Source organism: Pantherophis guttatus, chromosome 2 (assembly GCF_059756535.1).
Source record: "Pantherophis guttatus breed Tessera chromosome 2, ASM5975653v1, whole genome shotgun sequence".
Lineage (NCBI taxonomy): Eukaryota > Metazoa > Chordata > Lepidosauria > Squamata > Colubridae > Pantherophis > Pantherophis guttatus.
Window position 1 is genome coordinate 221,571,598 of NC_142064.1, and position 16,219 is coordinate 221,587,816.

General features: G+C 37.9%; 1 protein-coding gene across 1 annotated transcript; it reads right to left on the reverse strand.

Moving 5' to 3' along the window:
• Positions 1-349: 349 nt before the first annotated feature.
• ARF4 (ARF GTPase 4) lies at positions 350-15,863 on the reverse strand. The gene is made up of 6 exons (XM_034436627.3): positions 15,058-15,863; positions 9,894-9,974; positions 7,586-7,695; positions 6,404-6,475; positions 2,442-2,567; positions 350-1,555 (listed from the first exon to the last, which is right to left on the reverse strand). The coding sequence occupies exons 1-6, from the start codon at positions 15,122-15,124 to the stop codon at positions 1,469-1,471; spliced, it is 543 nt and encodes a 180-aa protein (XP_034292518.1). The 5' UTR covers positions 15,125-15,863; the 3' UTR covers positions 350-1,468.
• Positions 15,864-16,219: the final 356 nt, after the last annotated feature.

Genomic DNA, 16,219 nt, shown 5'->3' on the forward strand with positions numbered 1-16,219 from the left:
ACCATAATTTGTCAAAAGTATAACAAGCCAGAGAAGATATTATGGCTTAATATGAAGTATGAAGCTAATGTATGTATTATGTAAATTCAGCAGTTTGGAGAATTATTTGAATGATATAAAGTAATTCAATAAATTAAAAATTCAGTTTTAAATGCATCATTTTTCTGGTGCCAGTTATAAATGAGTTTAAAAGACATTAGAAAATTCAGATCTTGAGAAGATATATATGAAAATTTCCGAATTAAGCGGCTATCAGACTAAGCATCAGATAATTGACTACGTGGAAGGGACTCACAGGACAATTGCTAGCAAACCAAAGTGTTCTGTCAATCATTAATGAAACAGACTCTTTGGGCAGTTTGAACTTTATTACCATTCTGAACTCTAAGTACTCTCATATCTGGACATCTTAAAAGGATTTAGATTTACAGCTTCAAAATACTTTTACAAGATTTAGCTTTGATAATCAGTTATGTTGTACACAACTTTAACTGCCCATCTTAATTTTTTGCCAAATTGAAAACAATTCAAAATCTATTCAGATCTGTTTGTGTTCAAGGTACAGAAAAAACTCCGTTTATTGAAAAAGAATCTGTCACACATTCATATTATCAGTTCCACAAACGTAAGATTCAAGGAGCATACAACAAAGCTATACATTTTTATCATTTTAATTAGGAATAATTCTGAATAGGTTATAAAGAAATTAATCCATCAAGTCTGAAGAATTTTCAAAATCTCTTCATGAAGATATGTTCACCAATAAACAGTAAAACTTTAGCAGAACTATTATACACTGGGCAAAACAGGCTGATACTGAAAGCAACATGCAAAAAGAAAAAAAAAGACAATCTGCTGAATATTTAAAGACTCCAATGAGCTTGTTGCAACCAGCACAGTAAGTATTATCAGGCTGAGTTCACACAAAGGCAAATGTGGGTCAATTGGAAGGGGGGGTTTAATAAAATGTTCCTCAGTGCAGAAGATTTGAATAGTGTTTTAGAAGATTCTTGGCAACATCAGGAAGTGTTTTTATAAGGGAAAGAAATAAATATAAATGGAATGCTAGATTAAGTCAGCAGACTGTCTTATGGAATGAAACAAGGATTGGTAACTTAGAGATAAGAGGGGTCTTAAATATACTTAATTGAATTGGGGCTCAATAAGCATTCAATAGATTTCAAAGTCACAACTATATTCAGGCATTTAGGCTAACAACAAAAGGAAAAATCAAAAGATACACTTTTTTCCAAATTAAGGAGTTTCTCTTTAATCCAAGCCTAGTGTTACCTTGGCAACATAGCTTGGAGAACAATAATTGGCAACAAAATAAGTAAAAATGCTGTAATATCCTGCCCAAATCAGTTCCAGATACTGTATAATAACCAAGATGCAGCTAATTTTGATGTAACAAGCCTAGACCACTTATATCAAACGTGTCCTTGGTGCGAAAGTCATCCAGTTGCAGTTAACGCTTTGATAGCTCATTTGACAGCCAATCAAGTCCCTCGTATAGACCAGTACCTTGTGTAGCACAGGTAGCCTGAACATACCACTGTAAAACAGAAGGAAGTGATATTTTTAATATTCAGTACTGTTCTTGAGAACACATTTCAATTCTGAAATCCAGGACAAATTCCCATGTCTCCCACTATATTAAGCAATTCTAAATCAGAACATAGGCAGTGGTGTCAAAAAAACATCCTAGAAGAAGGCAAATGCAATCAATTTCTGTACTGCTATCATCTCTAGCAATTACTAATTTCTAAGGAGACCTTTTATGCAGAATTATAGTCAAAGCGTAAGTTTTAACTTGAATGAATCAAATAACTTATTTCATTTTTATAGTACTCTTCCTTCCCCAGTAGGCCAGAATGATTACAGATGAATATAAAGATAGCCCTTGCTAAAATGATTATATATAATATCAACAACAAAATCAGTCCTAAAAGAAACACAAATTTAAATATTGCTAAACATAACTACAATTATGTTATGATAATTGTCTTAATTATAATCTTATCTTAATTATCAATCATTTCTTTCTTAGCATAGAAAATACAATATTTGTCTCTCTAAAAATAGAATTACAATTCAGCTGAGAAATTTGTTGTTATATTTCACCCATTAAAGTATTAACTCCCCTTGGAACAGCTAATGTTGACAGCTGAAACAGAAGTTCAGAAATCTCTGATGGGCTGCAATCAAAGATCTGAATCTATAGTGGGCAGACATTTATACATGGGGGGTGGGGGAGTCATGGGTTGACTAAAACACTTAAATCTCTCTTTGCAGTATCAAGTACCACTTATAGACATTGGGGTGTTGTTTTCTGAGGAAAATAGGAAAACATTGCCCCACATGATGAACACAAATACTTATACCAAATGTCAGCTTTTCATTCAGAAGTTTCACTGAATGTAGAAAATTTCAGTACTTACAGTTCTATTACGCAGGGACTGAAGGCCTAGTTTATCTGTCATTTCACTGATTGCCATGGCATTTGGCAAGTCTTGTTTGTTTGCAAAGATAAGCAGCACCGCATCTCTCAACTCATCTTCTTGAAGCTGGAGGAAAAAAAACACATGATAACTTCCGTCTTTTGACGTTTCTTACAAGCAAAAACCTACAAGGAAGACGACAACTGCACTGGCTGTATTTTTCCTTTATTTCCCCAAAAGGTATTCAGAAACAAAGGTGATCAAATTCTCACAGAAAGCTAATTTGCTGTGGCAACTAAAGTGCCAAACACCATATCTCAACCCAACCCACCTCACGTTGTTGTTCTGAGGAGAAAATAGGCAGAAATCATGGATATATTCGCTACCTTTTGTTCACACACGCACAAATAAAAAGGTGGGATATCTAATAATAACAATTACTACCACTACTACTCAATAGTCAGATGAGAAATGGTACACTGTGATAAAATAGCTCCTGGAAGTATAATTTTATTGTAAATAAACAAAACATGCCAAAACTGATTGTGCCATTCTTACTATTAGCATATAATGTTACACTTGCCATGGCTAAAACAAAGGCTGGTAATCTAGTCCATACTTCTGAATTACTGAAAATAGTTATGGAAAAATTCCAATTGACCAAAGCTATGATGAAAACCAGATGTCAACATCTATGGTTCCTTTGGTGACAACAATGGCAGATGAAAGATGACAACTTGGAATGAAAGAGAAGTTAAATATGAAGAGTGTAAACTAACTAATAAAATGAGTGAATGAAAGAATAGGTACATTGTATATCTGAAGTTAAGAGAACAAGAATATGAAGGTATCTGATCTTGTAGATTGACAATAAATGCTGGGAAGCAATACTGCAGGTTGAATTACAAATGGAAAAAAAAGGATAGAAGTCTGAATTTGAGGTATGAGTCCTGAATGATGGTAGTAACCTACAGCTTAGAATGTTGCACTCTGGGTCAGGGGGAATGACGACAAGCAGTGACACATTTGGGGAAACGTTAATGTTGCACAACTTTCTGAATGACTCCAAAGGGGAAAAACTCTTCTGTTAAGTGATAGAAATAGATTGAAAAGGCACAGAATTTGAATCTTTGAGAATGATGATGGGATAGTACTTGCTTAGCAGAATGTTTTAAATACACAGTTTAAGCACAGATATATTCAAGTGTACACATGGAAAAGGAAGTGACTGAAAAGCACAGTTGATTTGTTTTTGAATGAAAGTCAGAGATTTAGAGATTTTAGAGCCTTGGTGGTGCAGCGGACTAAAGTGCTGTTAAGTGCCAGCTTAGCTGCCAGCTGCCTGCAATTAGTGCAAGTTCGAATCTCACCAGGCTCAAGGTTGACTCAGCCTTCCATCCTTTCGAGATAGGTAAATTGAGGACCCGGATTGTGGGGGCAATAAGCCAACTTTGTATAGAACAACACCGCTTAGGGGGGGCCGAAAGCCCTAATAAGCAGGTATATAAAAAAAGTATGCAGGCTATTGCTATAATGCAATTGTAAGCTGCCCTAAGTCTACGGAGAAGGGTGGCATACAAACTGGACTAATAAATAAATAAGTAATATATTTACTGGTAGCACAATGGTGACGAAAGGTTCTGAATATGAGACAGGATGGGAAGACATTAGAAATTGTGTGTAAAGAATTATATTACAGTGTGCCACAGAAATGTGAGGAGTTCTCTGCACAAGAAAAATGAAAAAGGGTGATTCATTCATTCATTGTATGTGGGTGCCCATCTCAAACAAATGTTTCTGGGCATTGAAAACAACTTTACATTCTTAGAAGACCCAAATAAAGAAACTGAATGGAAAAAAAATATGATCATTATTGCCACAAACTGAATAAGAAAAGATACAAATTGCAGAGAGAAAAAAGCATCTGCAAAGAAAGCAAAGCAAAAAATTAAAAGAATTAGAACAATGCTGAGAAATGTGATAAAAACAAACATGGTTTTGGAAGTGGGTAAACTAAATCAAGAGACCATACCAAAATATATAAGATTATGAAATATTCTGAGAGAAAATGAAATGAGGGAATGTCAGGAACATTTTAGAGATTTGAATGGGAAGAATGATACACTGAAGTCAGGAATCAAAACGAGAAAACTATTATTATCTGAGAAAAAAATGATGAAAAGAAAATTTAAAAAAATAACTAGGTTGAAAAAATAGCAGTTGCAGGTATAAGCAGTGTGGCTGGATAAATGTTGAAATATTGATACAGAATGACTGCGCAATTGATTTTCCATATGAATAAAGGCTTTAGCTATATCTTAAATTTGGGAGAATCTATTATTGTTTCTTTGCAAAAGGAAAAGAGAGCAAGTATGAATGCAAAAACTACAGGGAGGATTAGTTGGTTAAGTGTCCCAGGGAAGGTGCTTGGCAGAATTCTGACTGAAATGGTACTAAGGGTGACACTGAGCCAAATACTGTCTGGCTTTGTGCTGGGCATGAGGTATGCCAACTAGTTTTCTGAATTAGGAAATGAATTCAATGAAAAATGTACTCAGGTGAGAATGAAAGTTTATTGGACATTCATAGAGAGAGCATCTTATGTGAATGTGTGGTTGGGAGGCTAGAGGTCATATATTGAACATTATAAGATCTGTATATAAAAGAAATAAAGTATTAGTATTAAATGGACAGCATCTCAAAAGGCTCAACCCTGAACCAGAAGCAAGGGAAGCTCTCTTGACTGTTAAGGTATTTATGGGTAAATTTCTAAAGAATGCTGAGAGATGTTAGAGGCATGTCATGTAGGAATATGAATGAGCATGTATCTTTGTATTCAGATGCCATGTTGCTGGCTGAGAATTTAAACGGTTTGCAGAAAATATTAGATAAGTGATATATAACAAGGAAAATGAATCTGAAAAAGTGATATTGGTGTTTTTAATGTTGTATGCCTCCTAGAATCCTTAGGAAGTCAGGCAGCTTTACATTTGATGAATAAATGAAATATCCAGGAACAACAGAAAGTGATATAAATAAATCCAAGCGATACATCAATGGTGACAAGTAGGAGCAATTGATTGAGTTTGGGTACCTTGGTAGAATGCCTATTAAAAATGGAAAAAATGGATAAAGAGATCTCAAGATGTACAAATGCTAGTAGAAATGTAACAGAGACTCTACTGCACAAAATGTTTCTCCAAAAAAGTGAAAACTACTTTGAATAAATGCATATTTGCATCTACTTTTTATGCCAGGAGAAGCATAAAAGTAGACTGAATGCTGTGGGACTGGATCACTTAGGAATTGTGTGCAGTAAAACAAGAGAAAAAGAGTCAAGAATGAATCAGTGCTGAATTATTGTGGTTGAATATAATAACATGTAGCCAATAGGGAAAAAATAGTAGTTTGGTCATCACTGTGAATGATTACGACTGAATGGCAAAATAAATGAACCATTGAGGACTTAACAGAACGTGAGGAGCAAGAACATGGCTGTATGCAATTGACAAGAGGGAGGCAAGATGTTTGAAGACTAAAAGGCAAAGAAGGGTCTGGATACAGTGGATGATTTACAAGGACAGAAACTTATGAAGTGGTATAGCAAGCAGGGTTGGTATGAACTAGGTTCAACAGTAATCCCCTTTCATTTTCTTATCTTGTGTCCTTAATTCCTTATGTTTACAATTTCTATTTTTTTTCTCTATGCTTTATATAATATTTGGTCTCCAAGCCAACTGCATATATGTAACCTTAGAGTTGCAGGCAGATGATATGCTTGCATTTCATGTATTCTGAAACATCTCTACCTAATTATTTTCATAGCCCTAAAACATGTAATAATGTCTCTGAACATCATATTTGATTTTTGTTGTTATTTTATATTCCAGTTTTAATATTTTTAAAAGAAACTCTGTTGTCACATTGGCATAGAAAATGTTCATATTCTGATTAAAAGTTACCATTTTCTGCAGTTCTTCTGCTGCTTCTTGAATTCTCTCTCTGTCATTGCTATCTACCACAAAAATGAGGCCCTGGGGTGGGGGGAAAGAATTGATTAATATGGTGAGACAATAATAAATAAAAAGATTCAAGTCAAGTCTACCTTGATTCCATATATCTTTACCTCCAAAACAAAGTTTCAAATGTGAAACCATGCAAAGTATCAAGCTTTTCTCCTGACATGCAATCTATTGATGAGCCTTGGTGGCGCAACAGACTAAAGTGCTGTTAAATAGCACCAGCTGCCTGCAATTACTGCAAGTTCAAATCTCACCAGGCTTAAGGTTGACTCAGCCTTCCATCCTTTCGAGGTAGGTAAAATGAGGACCCGGATTGTGGGGGCAATAAGCTGACTTTGTATAAAAAAGAACACCACTTAGGGGGGCCCCCGAAAGCCCTACTAAGCAGGTATATACAAAAGTATGAAGGCTATTGCTTAACGCATTGTAAGCCGCCCTGAGTCTCCGGAAAATAAACAATAAATAAATTTCTCCATTATGCAAAACAATTTTGCTGTGTGGGGATACTGCCATGGAGAACTATACTTAACAGTCTGCCCTCTGATGCAAAGGAATGGAAACAATGTCCAATGCCTCAGCTTACCTTGTATGTTTCATAAGATTGGAAGAGGAGCACAGCTCATGAAAATAACTGTGTAAGTGACATGAGATAGCTACTATATGCTGCCTTTTCCATTCCCAACCACTTGGGAAATGCCGGGAACCAAGTATCTATACAGCCACACTGTTGTAGTTAATTCTTCAGCCTTACAGAATCATAAGTCCAAGGGACCTATGTCTTACCTAACTACAGTTTGCAATGAGGACATCACAGATAAAGTCCTTAAACCTTGACCTGTCATGCTGGCTTCTGGAGAAACATAATCTTATTCAATGGATGAGATTAACATTCAAAACACTTTTTGTACTGGTTTTAGCTATAGGCCCCCATCCCCAACAATAAACAAGTACAGATAAATAAATTAATAAAAACAAACATAAAAGAATTCAGTTAATTAAAAATACATTAAAAAATTTACATAGCACCATGAAATAAAGCAAATTAAGGATATTATTTAAATCCTAAATAACTGAGAGTCATTAATTCAATGAGTGTTTAAAAAATAACTTGTTAGAAATTACCTGTGTGTTCTGAAAATAATGCCTCCAGAGTGGTCTAATTTTATCTTGACCACCAACGTCCCAAACAGTGAAACAAATATTTTTATATTCTACTGTTTCCACATTAAAGCCTAAACAAAAATAAGAAAATTATAACTATCAGAAATAACAATTAAAAACAAACTGCAGTATTATTCAAACTAGCCAGTTTTAAGGACATTTCAATGCTTAAAGAGCTGATTGAAGTATGTGTGGGGATGGTATTATATAAACCTGACAAAAACAAAATACACTGCTCAAAAAAATAAAGGGAACACAAAAATAAGACATCCTAGATCTGAATGAATGAAATATTCTTAGTAAATACTTTGTTCATTACATAGTTGAATGTGCTGACAACAAAATCACACAATTATCAATGGAAATCAAATTTATCAATCCATGGAGGTCTGGATGTGGAGTTACACTCAAAATTAAAGTGGAAAAAAACACTACAGGCTGATCCAACTTTGATGTAATGTCCTTAAAACAAGTCAAAATGAGGCTAGTGGTGTGTGTGGCCTCCATGTGCCTGTATGACCTCCCTACAATACCTGGGCATGCTCCTGATGAGGTGGCGGATAGTCTCCTGAGGGATCTCCTCCCACACCTGGACTAAAGCATCCCCCAACTCCTGAACAGTCTGTAGTGCAACGTGGCATTGGTGGATGGAGCGAGACATGATGTCCCAGATGTGCCCAATTGGATTCAGGTCTGGGGAACGGGCGGGCCAGTCCATAGCATCAATGCCTTCGTCTTACAGGAACTGCTGACACACTCCAGCCACATGAGGTCTTGCACTGTCATGCATTAGGAGGAACCCAGGGCCAACCGCACCAGCATATGGTCTCACAAGGGGTCTGAGGATCTCATCTCGGTACCTAATGGCAGTCAGGCTACCTCTGGTGAGCACATGGAGGGCTGTGCAGCCCTCCAAAGAAATGCCACCCCACACCATTACTGACCCACTGCCAAACCGGTCATGCTGAGGATGTTGCAGGCAGCAGAACATTCTCCATGGCGTCTCCAAACCCTGTCACGTCTGTCACATGTGCTCAGTGTGAACCTGCTTTCATCTGTGAAAACCACAGGGCGCCAGTGGCGAAGTTGCCAATCTTGGTGTTCTCTGGCAAATGCCAAACATCTTGCACGGTGTTGGGCTGTAAGCACAACCCCCACCTGTGGACATCGTGCCCTCATACCACCCTCATGGAGTCTATTTCTGACCGTTTGAACAGCCACATGCACATTTGTGGCCTGCTGGAGGTTATTTTGCAGGGCTCTGGCAGTGCTCCTCCTGTCCCTCCTTGCACAAAGGCAGAGGTAGGGGTCCTGATGCTGGGTTGTTGCCCTTCTACGGCCTCCTCCATGTCTCCTGATGTACTGGCCTGTCTCCTGGTATCGCCTCCGTGCTCTACGCTGGACACTACGCTGACAGACACAGCAAACTTCCTTGCCACAGCTTGCATTGATGTGCCATCCTGGATGAGCTGCACTACCTGAGCCACTTGTGTGGGTTGTAGACTCCGTCTCATGCTACCACTAGAGTGACAGCACCGCCAGCATTCAAAAGTGGCCAAACCATCAGCCAGAAAGCATAGGAACTGAGAAGTGGTCTGTGGTCACCACCTGCAGAACCACCCCTTTATTGGGGATGTCTTGCTAACTGCCTATGCTTTCCACCTATTGTCTATTCAATTTGCACAACAGCATGTGAAATTGATTGTCAATCAGTGTTGCTACCTAAGTGGACAGTTTGATTTCACAGAAGTGTGATTGATTTGGAGTTACATTGTATTGTTTTAAGTGTTCCCTTTATTTTTTGAGCAGTGTATATTCACAAAGAGCTAAAAGTACAACATAATTTGTTTAGTCACTTTTTAAAAATTATAGTGCTAGAACAAGAATTTGAACAAAGATTTCTTCTTGAGTTTTTATCTTGGCTTGTAGAACATTTTTCAATGTTGGTTTCTTTGGGTTTCTTTTATCTGAATATCATGAATAAAGTTGATCTTTAAACAATAAAATAAACAACTAGCAGGAAAAATGGTGTACTCGCCATAGACACTTTCATCTCTGGCTCCAGAATTTCTCTTTGTTGGGATTATTCCTCAAAGCAAGTATCTTTAGACAAAATTTATGAACTCAGTAATAATGTACCATAAAGAGTGTAATAATCTAAAAATTTCATTCAAGCCTATACTGTGACAAACTGCAATTCCCCTAGAAACCTAAACTTAATGAACATTGTCAATAATATTAACAAATTAATGTATTCCTATGTTCTTACCAATTGTTGGAATTGTAGTGACAATCTCTCCTAATTTGAGTTTATAGAGAATTGTGGTTTTTCCAGCTGCATCCAAGCCAACTAGGGGGAAAAAAACAATAAAGCCAATTTTCACTCTTCACACTTTTTACAACAGGTTCAGCCATGTGTGTTTTTTCAACATAGATTTTCTATCCTGTAAATGTATCTTGTCCATCTCCCAAGGTGTGTTGTATCATAATTGTACTCTAACTAAATATATAATGGAAATAGCATTTATTTTCCCTCTTCACTTTGTAATTCCTATTTTGAGATTTGTAACCTGTCTCCTCACTTCCAGACCAGCTGCTTAACCAAAAGAGTTAAATATCATAAGCAAGAGTTCTGACCATTAATTCTGGTTCACTATATCTGGTATTCAATATAGCTTGTAATACTATTTTTTTTGCCTCTAGGTCATCTAAAATATTCAGCTTTGTATCATTTTGATTCTCAAATAGAAGATTCCCAAAGTCTCAACACTGGAGACTCTAAACTGAACTCTGAACTGGCAGTTGGCAAATCTGAATAAAAGTGGACAACAAATAATATATGCCAATCAACACTGATAAAAATTTCATTCACTATAGGAAAAGAAAAACCTCTCCATAGCTCTTCCTGCAACATCAGTATCAGAAAAGAAAAGCTAGCTAGCATCTTTGAAAAAGAATCATGGGGAGGGGAGGAAATATTAGCATACTTGTAGTAAAATACAAGATTTACAGAAGTATACTAAAATAGTGTTTTTCCCTTAAAACAAATAGTATTATTGAAATACATGTTACTATAAAGTTCAAATTCACATGAGTTATAACTCTGTACTGAGTAACTATAATTTGTTAGTCTTAAGAGTTTTCCAATTAACCTTTTTTTAAAAAATAGACATTTTTACATAGGTTTTTGTTAAATAAAAGTAAATATGTATTCTGAGCCTTATTTAGAAAAATGCAGTAATACAAAGCAGATATCTTATAAATACCTATAAGTACAATACTGTAATAATGCAGTTTCAGTTTGAGGCTGAAATATATTAGATATTAAAATAATACAAAAAACACGATTTTGCATAAAGAAATGAAGCTCAAGAACTCACAAACTTTTGCATTAGGTGTTGCCATCCTTGAGAGATGTGAGATATTTTGTAATACAGCAGAATGCTAAGAATTAGCTTGGGAATTATGCTTCTTTTTACACATAGCATTTCATAATTATTTAGTAAGCATGCTGGGGATCCCAAGAACTGTAATTGAAAAAGACTGTATATTGTCTTCTTTCCTCTGCAGACTTATGCACCCCCAAATGCTTAGGGGTATAATAATGAGAAGTATGCAGTACAAAGCACAGATTGTCATAAACAAACCAAGCAGATTCTGTATGAACCTTCCAAATGTTGAAGCTACATGGAATTTGCAAGGTGAAAAGGGGAGAGGAAAATTCATGTTGTTACAAGTTTTAAGATCTAAGCCAAGGTTTCATATGAAATTTTATACTTTTGGGATACAAACTTTAGGCTTAATCATTTCTCTCTCAGATAGAGCACTGCTATATCCCGGTAAGGTAGACCATAAATTGGAATATTTTTATTTCTTCCCTTCTATTTGGTGAATTTCAAGTGGAAATAAGAAATAAGGCTATATTTTGCTCAACAAAAAGCCTTCTGAATCTTTCTCACCGAATCAAATAAGGCACTGGGCCTTTAAGTTTTTTTATGCTATATTTTTATAAGAAATGTTTCTCAGAATTTCATAGTTTGTGAGGTGCATGGGAATAGAAATGGGAATGGTACACTTTGCTTTTTGATCAGTTAAGGATATATAAAGCAAGTTTTCCACGCTTATATAAATCTAATGCATGGGGCTTTTAATTTGGAAAAAATATATTTAAAAATAGAAAATACTACATAAGGGGGGTGGAGGTTAGAATTTGGGAGAGAAATGAACAGCTCTGAAAGAGAATTGAAAATGGTGTGATAACACTGTCCCACAGCCAGAAATCAGATATACAACTTTCTCAAGAAGAAAAGGGGAAAAGGCCTTTAGAGATGTCACCACAAATTTTAAAAAACTATGCTTTTTTCATGGCAGCTAAGCTTCTGAAACTACATCTTTTATCTTAACATTCTTACTTACCAAAGTGAAAAATATACTACGGGCTAAAATGAAGATTCTTATCTAGGGTACTATCACTGATTGAAATACTTTATAATATATTTAAAATAAATGATTAACAGGAAGAACTTTATCATTGTTGAAAACATCTGAAACAGTTAAGGTGAAGCTGTATAGGAAAAATTACGGTTGAGCATTTTTAGAGGATTTAAAAAAACGATTAAAACATTTCTTAAAGACTGGCACTTTAGTAATAAAGTCAGTAATACTATAATATTATCAATAATGACTATAATAGTTGTTATAATATGTGCTATAATAAAGCCAAGCATTGGTAATATCCAATGATTGTAGAATGATTTTCCAACTATATCTCCCTATATAATGTAGCTTGCTTTGTTCAAAGGGACCACTCAACCCTCTGATGCTGCCTAGGTCGGAGAACAGGGAGAGAAAAGAAAGTTTGGTTGTGTGAACTCTGGGTTGTTGTTTTCACACGCACTGGACCCCTGTGAGACAATTCCAACATACCCTATTGTATTGCAAAATTCAGATAGGCACTAAAATGCTTAACCCAATTTGTAAAATATACCATTCTTTATTGACAGAAGAAATAGTTTTCTTGAGTTTTGGTCTTTTTATATAACATTCCAAATTTTGCTGGAAGAGAATTTTGGGAGGAGGGAGAGGGAGACGGACAACCAAACCCTAAAATGGTTTTAACTCTCTTTGCAACTACTGTATATAAAAATTTTAATAATTTCTTGGTATTTCTGTGGTAAATACAAGTTTTGGAATCATGCAGAATTAATATGAAATGTTAAAAAAAAAAAAAAACCAACCCTGGGATCAGGGTTTCATCAGCAAATGAAAGTCAAAGTGATACACCTGATTTACAATGTCCATGAAAGAGCACGTTCTCAGTACTCTCTCACTTTCTGTAATGTATGCGCAAGAAAGTCTAATGCATCCTTCACTGGATGAATAAACAGAAATCTGTTGCTGTGTCCAATACAGGTAGTCCTTGACTTACAACAGTTCACTATGACCATTTTTCAGATTTGCGACTGTTGCAGCATCCCCATGGTCACGTGATTTACATTCAGAAGCTTGACAACTGATTCACATTTATGATCCTTGCAGGATCACATCCCAGGGTCATGTGATCACCTTTTGACAAGCAAAGTCAATGGAGAAGCCAGATCCACATAACAACCAGGTTACTAATTTAAGACTGCAGTAATGCATTTAACAAATGTAGCAAGAGTCATAAAATATTATAAAACTCAAATTTCTCATATAAATTTTGGGGTCAATTGTGGTTGTAAGTTGAATGTATTGGATCTGCATAGTTTAATTTTGTACAACAAACCATGCTGTTTTCAAATCTTTTTAACATAACAACTAGCCAAGGAAGGCGGCACTTTTAGTACTGAAACATGCAGCCAGAAAAATCTCATTTAAATTTGTCATATAATACTGTAGTTTCAATTATAAACTGAAACTAGTTTAAATCTAAAACTTGAAACTTCCAAAATTCTCTTCTGGCTTTTAGTGCAAGGAGACACATAAATCAAACTAGGCCATATTTTCATTTTTTTCTAGTTAGAATTAAGATATATATTAAACAAGATTCAGAACATATGCTGGGTTTCTGCAATCCTGCTTACCTTACTATTCATAACCCACTAAAAATTTATATGTATACAACATTTTCTGAACATCTTCAGGCAGCTGAAATATGTATTTTTTAAAATTAAGCTTAGATGAAGAAACCAACAAAATAATGTTACCCTTAGCTACACAAGGATAACAGAAACTGTTAAGAGAAAGTACAATTCTGCAATTTGAAATAAAATCTTTTCACATCAGTCACACAATTTCAAATACAAATACTTACTCATTTTACCTGACTTGGAGAGATACAGTTCAAAACCATGGCTATTTTAGAACAGCAACTATATATTTAGGGCAAATTCTCAAACTAATATTGTAGGCTGTCAGCCTATATATAATAGTTTTATGTATCTTTCTGTGCCCATCTGCTTTTTTTCCCCTTGTTATTCAGGTCAATACCTAAAAAGTATTTTTAGTATCTCCGTTTAAAACCCATCTCCCAACAGCAAATACTAAAAATATATGTGCTAAAGGTCCAGCTTCATACACTGATTCATTTGTACAGTTAACATTTCAACTTAAGCCCTTGCAATTACAAACGATGTGAGAAGAGGTCAGAGGAAAAAAGAAGGGGGGGAAAAAGGGTGGGGAGGGGAGAACCATAAGCGACCTTGATCCAATTGTCTATTAAGTATCAGGGCACCTTCTCCTCTCTTTTCACTTTTATTCTAACCTTCTTCCTGACGCGGAAGAAAATTAGGATTGAGCGAAAATAAAACAAAGGCTTGTTTTTACAAAAGGAGCCCTAGCAACCACGAGGGCTTTTTGCAAAGGATCGGACCTAAAGACTTATTTTGAAACACAGGAAGAGAAGCCCCATTGCACGGAAAACAAACCACATCCTGGCCGGGGCCTCCGGGGAAGAAGGTGTGGGGAGTGGGGGGGGAGGGGGGGCTGGAGATAAATCGCCTTGACCTAAACCTCCTTCCATGGTGGATTCCTTAAGGAAGATCCTCGAAGCTCTCACCCACCCGAAGCCTCCACCCCGCCACGCTTCTTCTTTCTCTCTCCCCATTTTTTTCTCCCCCTTTCTCTTTCGGCGGCTCAGGCCTCCCCGAAAAGACTCGGCGGCCGCTTCCTTCCTTCGCCTCCGGCCTAAGTTGCGCCCCTGCCGCCCAGACGAGGCGTTCGAAACCCCGCCAAGCAGCAGCAGCAGCAGCAGGAGCAGCAGGCAACCCACCCAAAGCCTCCCCCGCCCTCCGGCTACGTGGGGGGACTCGAGCGCGGCGGGGAAGCAGCCCGGTCTCCCGAGCGACGCGCTGGGCCGCCCGCTGTATACCCGGGGTGGGGTCGCCGCAGGCTGCCCGGGAGGAAAGGCTGGTATCGCCGGGTGCGGGATAGGGCGAGTTCGCGCCTCTCACCCATGAGGATGCGCATCTGCTTCTTGCCGAAGAGGCGTGAGAAGAGCGAGGAGATGGTGAGGCCCATGGCGGCTCCCGGCTGGGGCGCTGCGGCGCAAGGAGCGAGCGGGATGGCGCTGGCCGCGTCGAAGAGGGGGCGGGTGGGGGGGAAAGGCAGGAGGCAAGCGACCCGAACGCCGGTCCCTCCTGCTCGCTTCCTTCCCTTCGCTGCTTGCCTCTCCGGAGGGCGCTGAGGCTACCGCGGGGCGCTGAAAGGAGCTCGCTCGCGGCGTCCGCTACACCGAGGCTGCTCTGTCTGCGTCCGGGGGAGCCTGGTTCGCTCTTCTTCGCTCGCTCGCTCTGCCACGTCACGACCGCCCCGGCTCCAACGCGGACAGAAACGCGTCACGCCCGCCACATCCTCACCGCGGCGCCGCCCCCACGAACTTTGAAACCAGGCTCGCGAAGGGTAAAAAAAACACAAAAAAAGACTACAATTCCCGGGATTCCCCTGGCTAGCAAGCCGCCTTGAAAAGCTTGAGTCTTAGGCTATGAGGCACGACGGGAAAAATAGTTCTCGAGAAATCCGGAGGTTTAGCTTTTCCAAATGGAATGTGACGCGGGGCATGCTGGGGACTGTAGTAGTTTCCTTTTTTAAAAACCCTTTACGAACGGCTCTTCCGGGTGTTTTTTTTTTTCTTCTTCTGCTGCAATGTGTACTGGGAGGCATAGTCTTCCTAGGCGAAGCTCGAGGCCTACTTCCGGTTTGTAGTGCCTTGAACAAAGGTAGAGTAGTTTCAGCTGCCACGGGTTTAATTCTTACAAGTAACAGATCTGGTGATGAAACTGGATGATGACGCTTTAGATTTCAGCCACTCCGAGTCTCATGTGATGAAAGGAAATCGTCTGGGAGGGATTCATTGTAGATCAGCAAAGGTCTATTGGACTATCAACAGCAGTAACAAAAACTGCTTTAAATCAAGAAAAATTTGGGAGAAAATTAGGAGCCTATCTATCAATGAATGTGTGCACACAGTTCTGATACTGACATTCCTGGGTGAACTTGACCCTTATGGTTCCTTTACTTTTATATTCATTTTTTGTTCTTTACCTTTGAATCTGCAGACTCCTGAAAACTGCTTGGACTAGTCTAGTGATGGCTAACCTTTTCCGGACTGAGTAC

Bases quoted from the DNA above. Each gene is read 5' to 3' on its own strand.
- ARF4 (XM_034436627.3), bottom strand. From the start codon at position 15,124: ATGGGCCTCACCATCTCCTCGCTCTTCTCACGCCTCTTCGGCAAGAAG. The intron at 9,975-15,057 runs GTGAGAGGCGCG...TTTTCCCCCTAG, and splicing joins GCAGATGCGCATCCTCATGG to TTGGCTTGGATGCAGCTGGA. The intron at 2,568-6,403 runs GTAACTTTTAAT...TTTTTCCTCCAG, and splicing joins CAGAAGAACTGCAGAAAATG to CTTCAAGAAGATGAGTTGAG.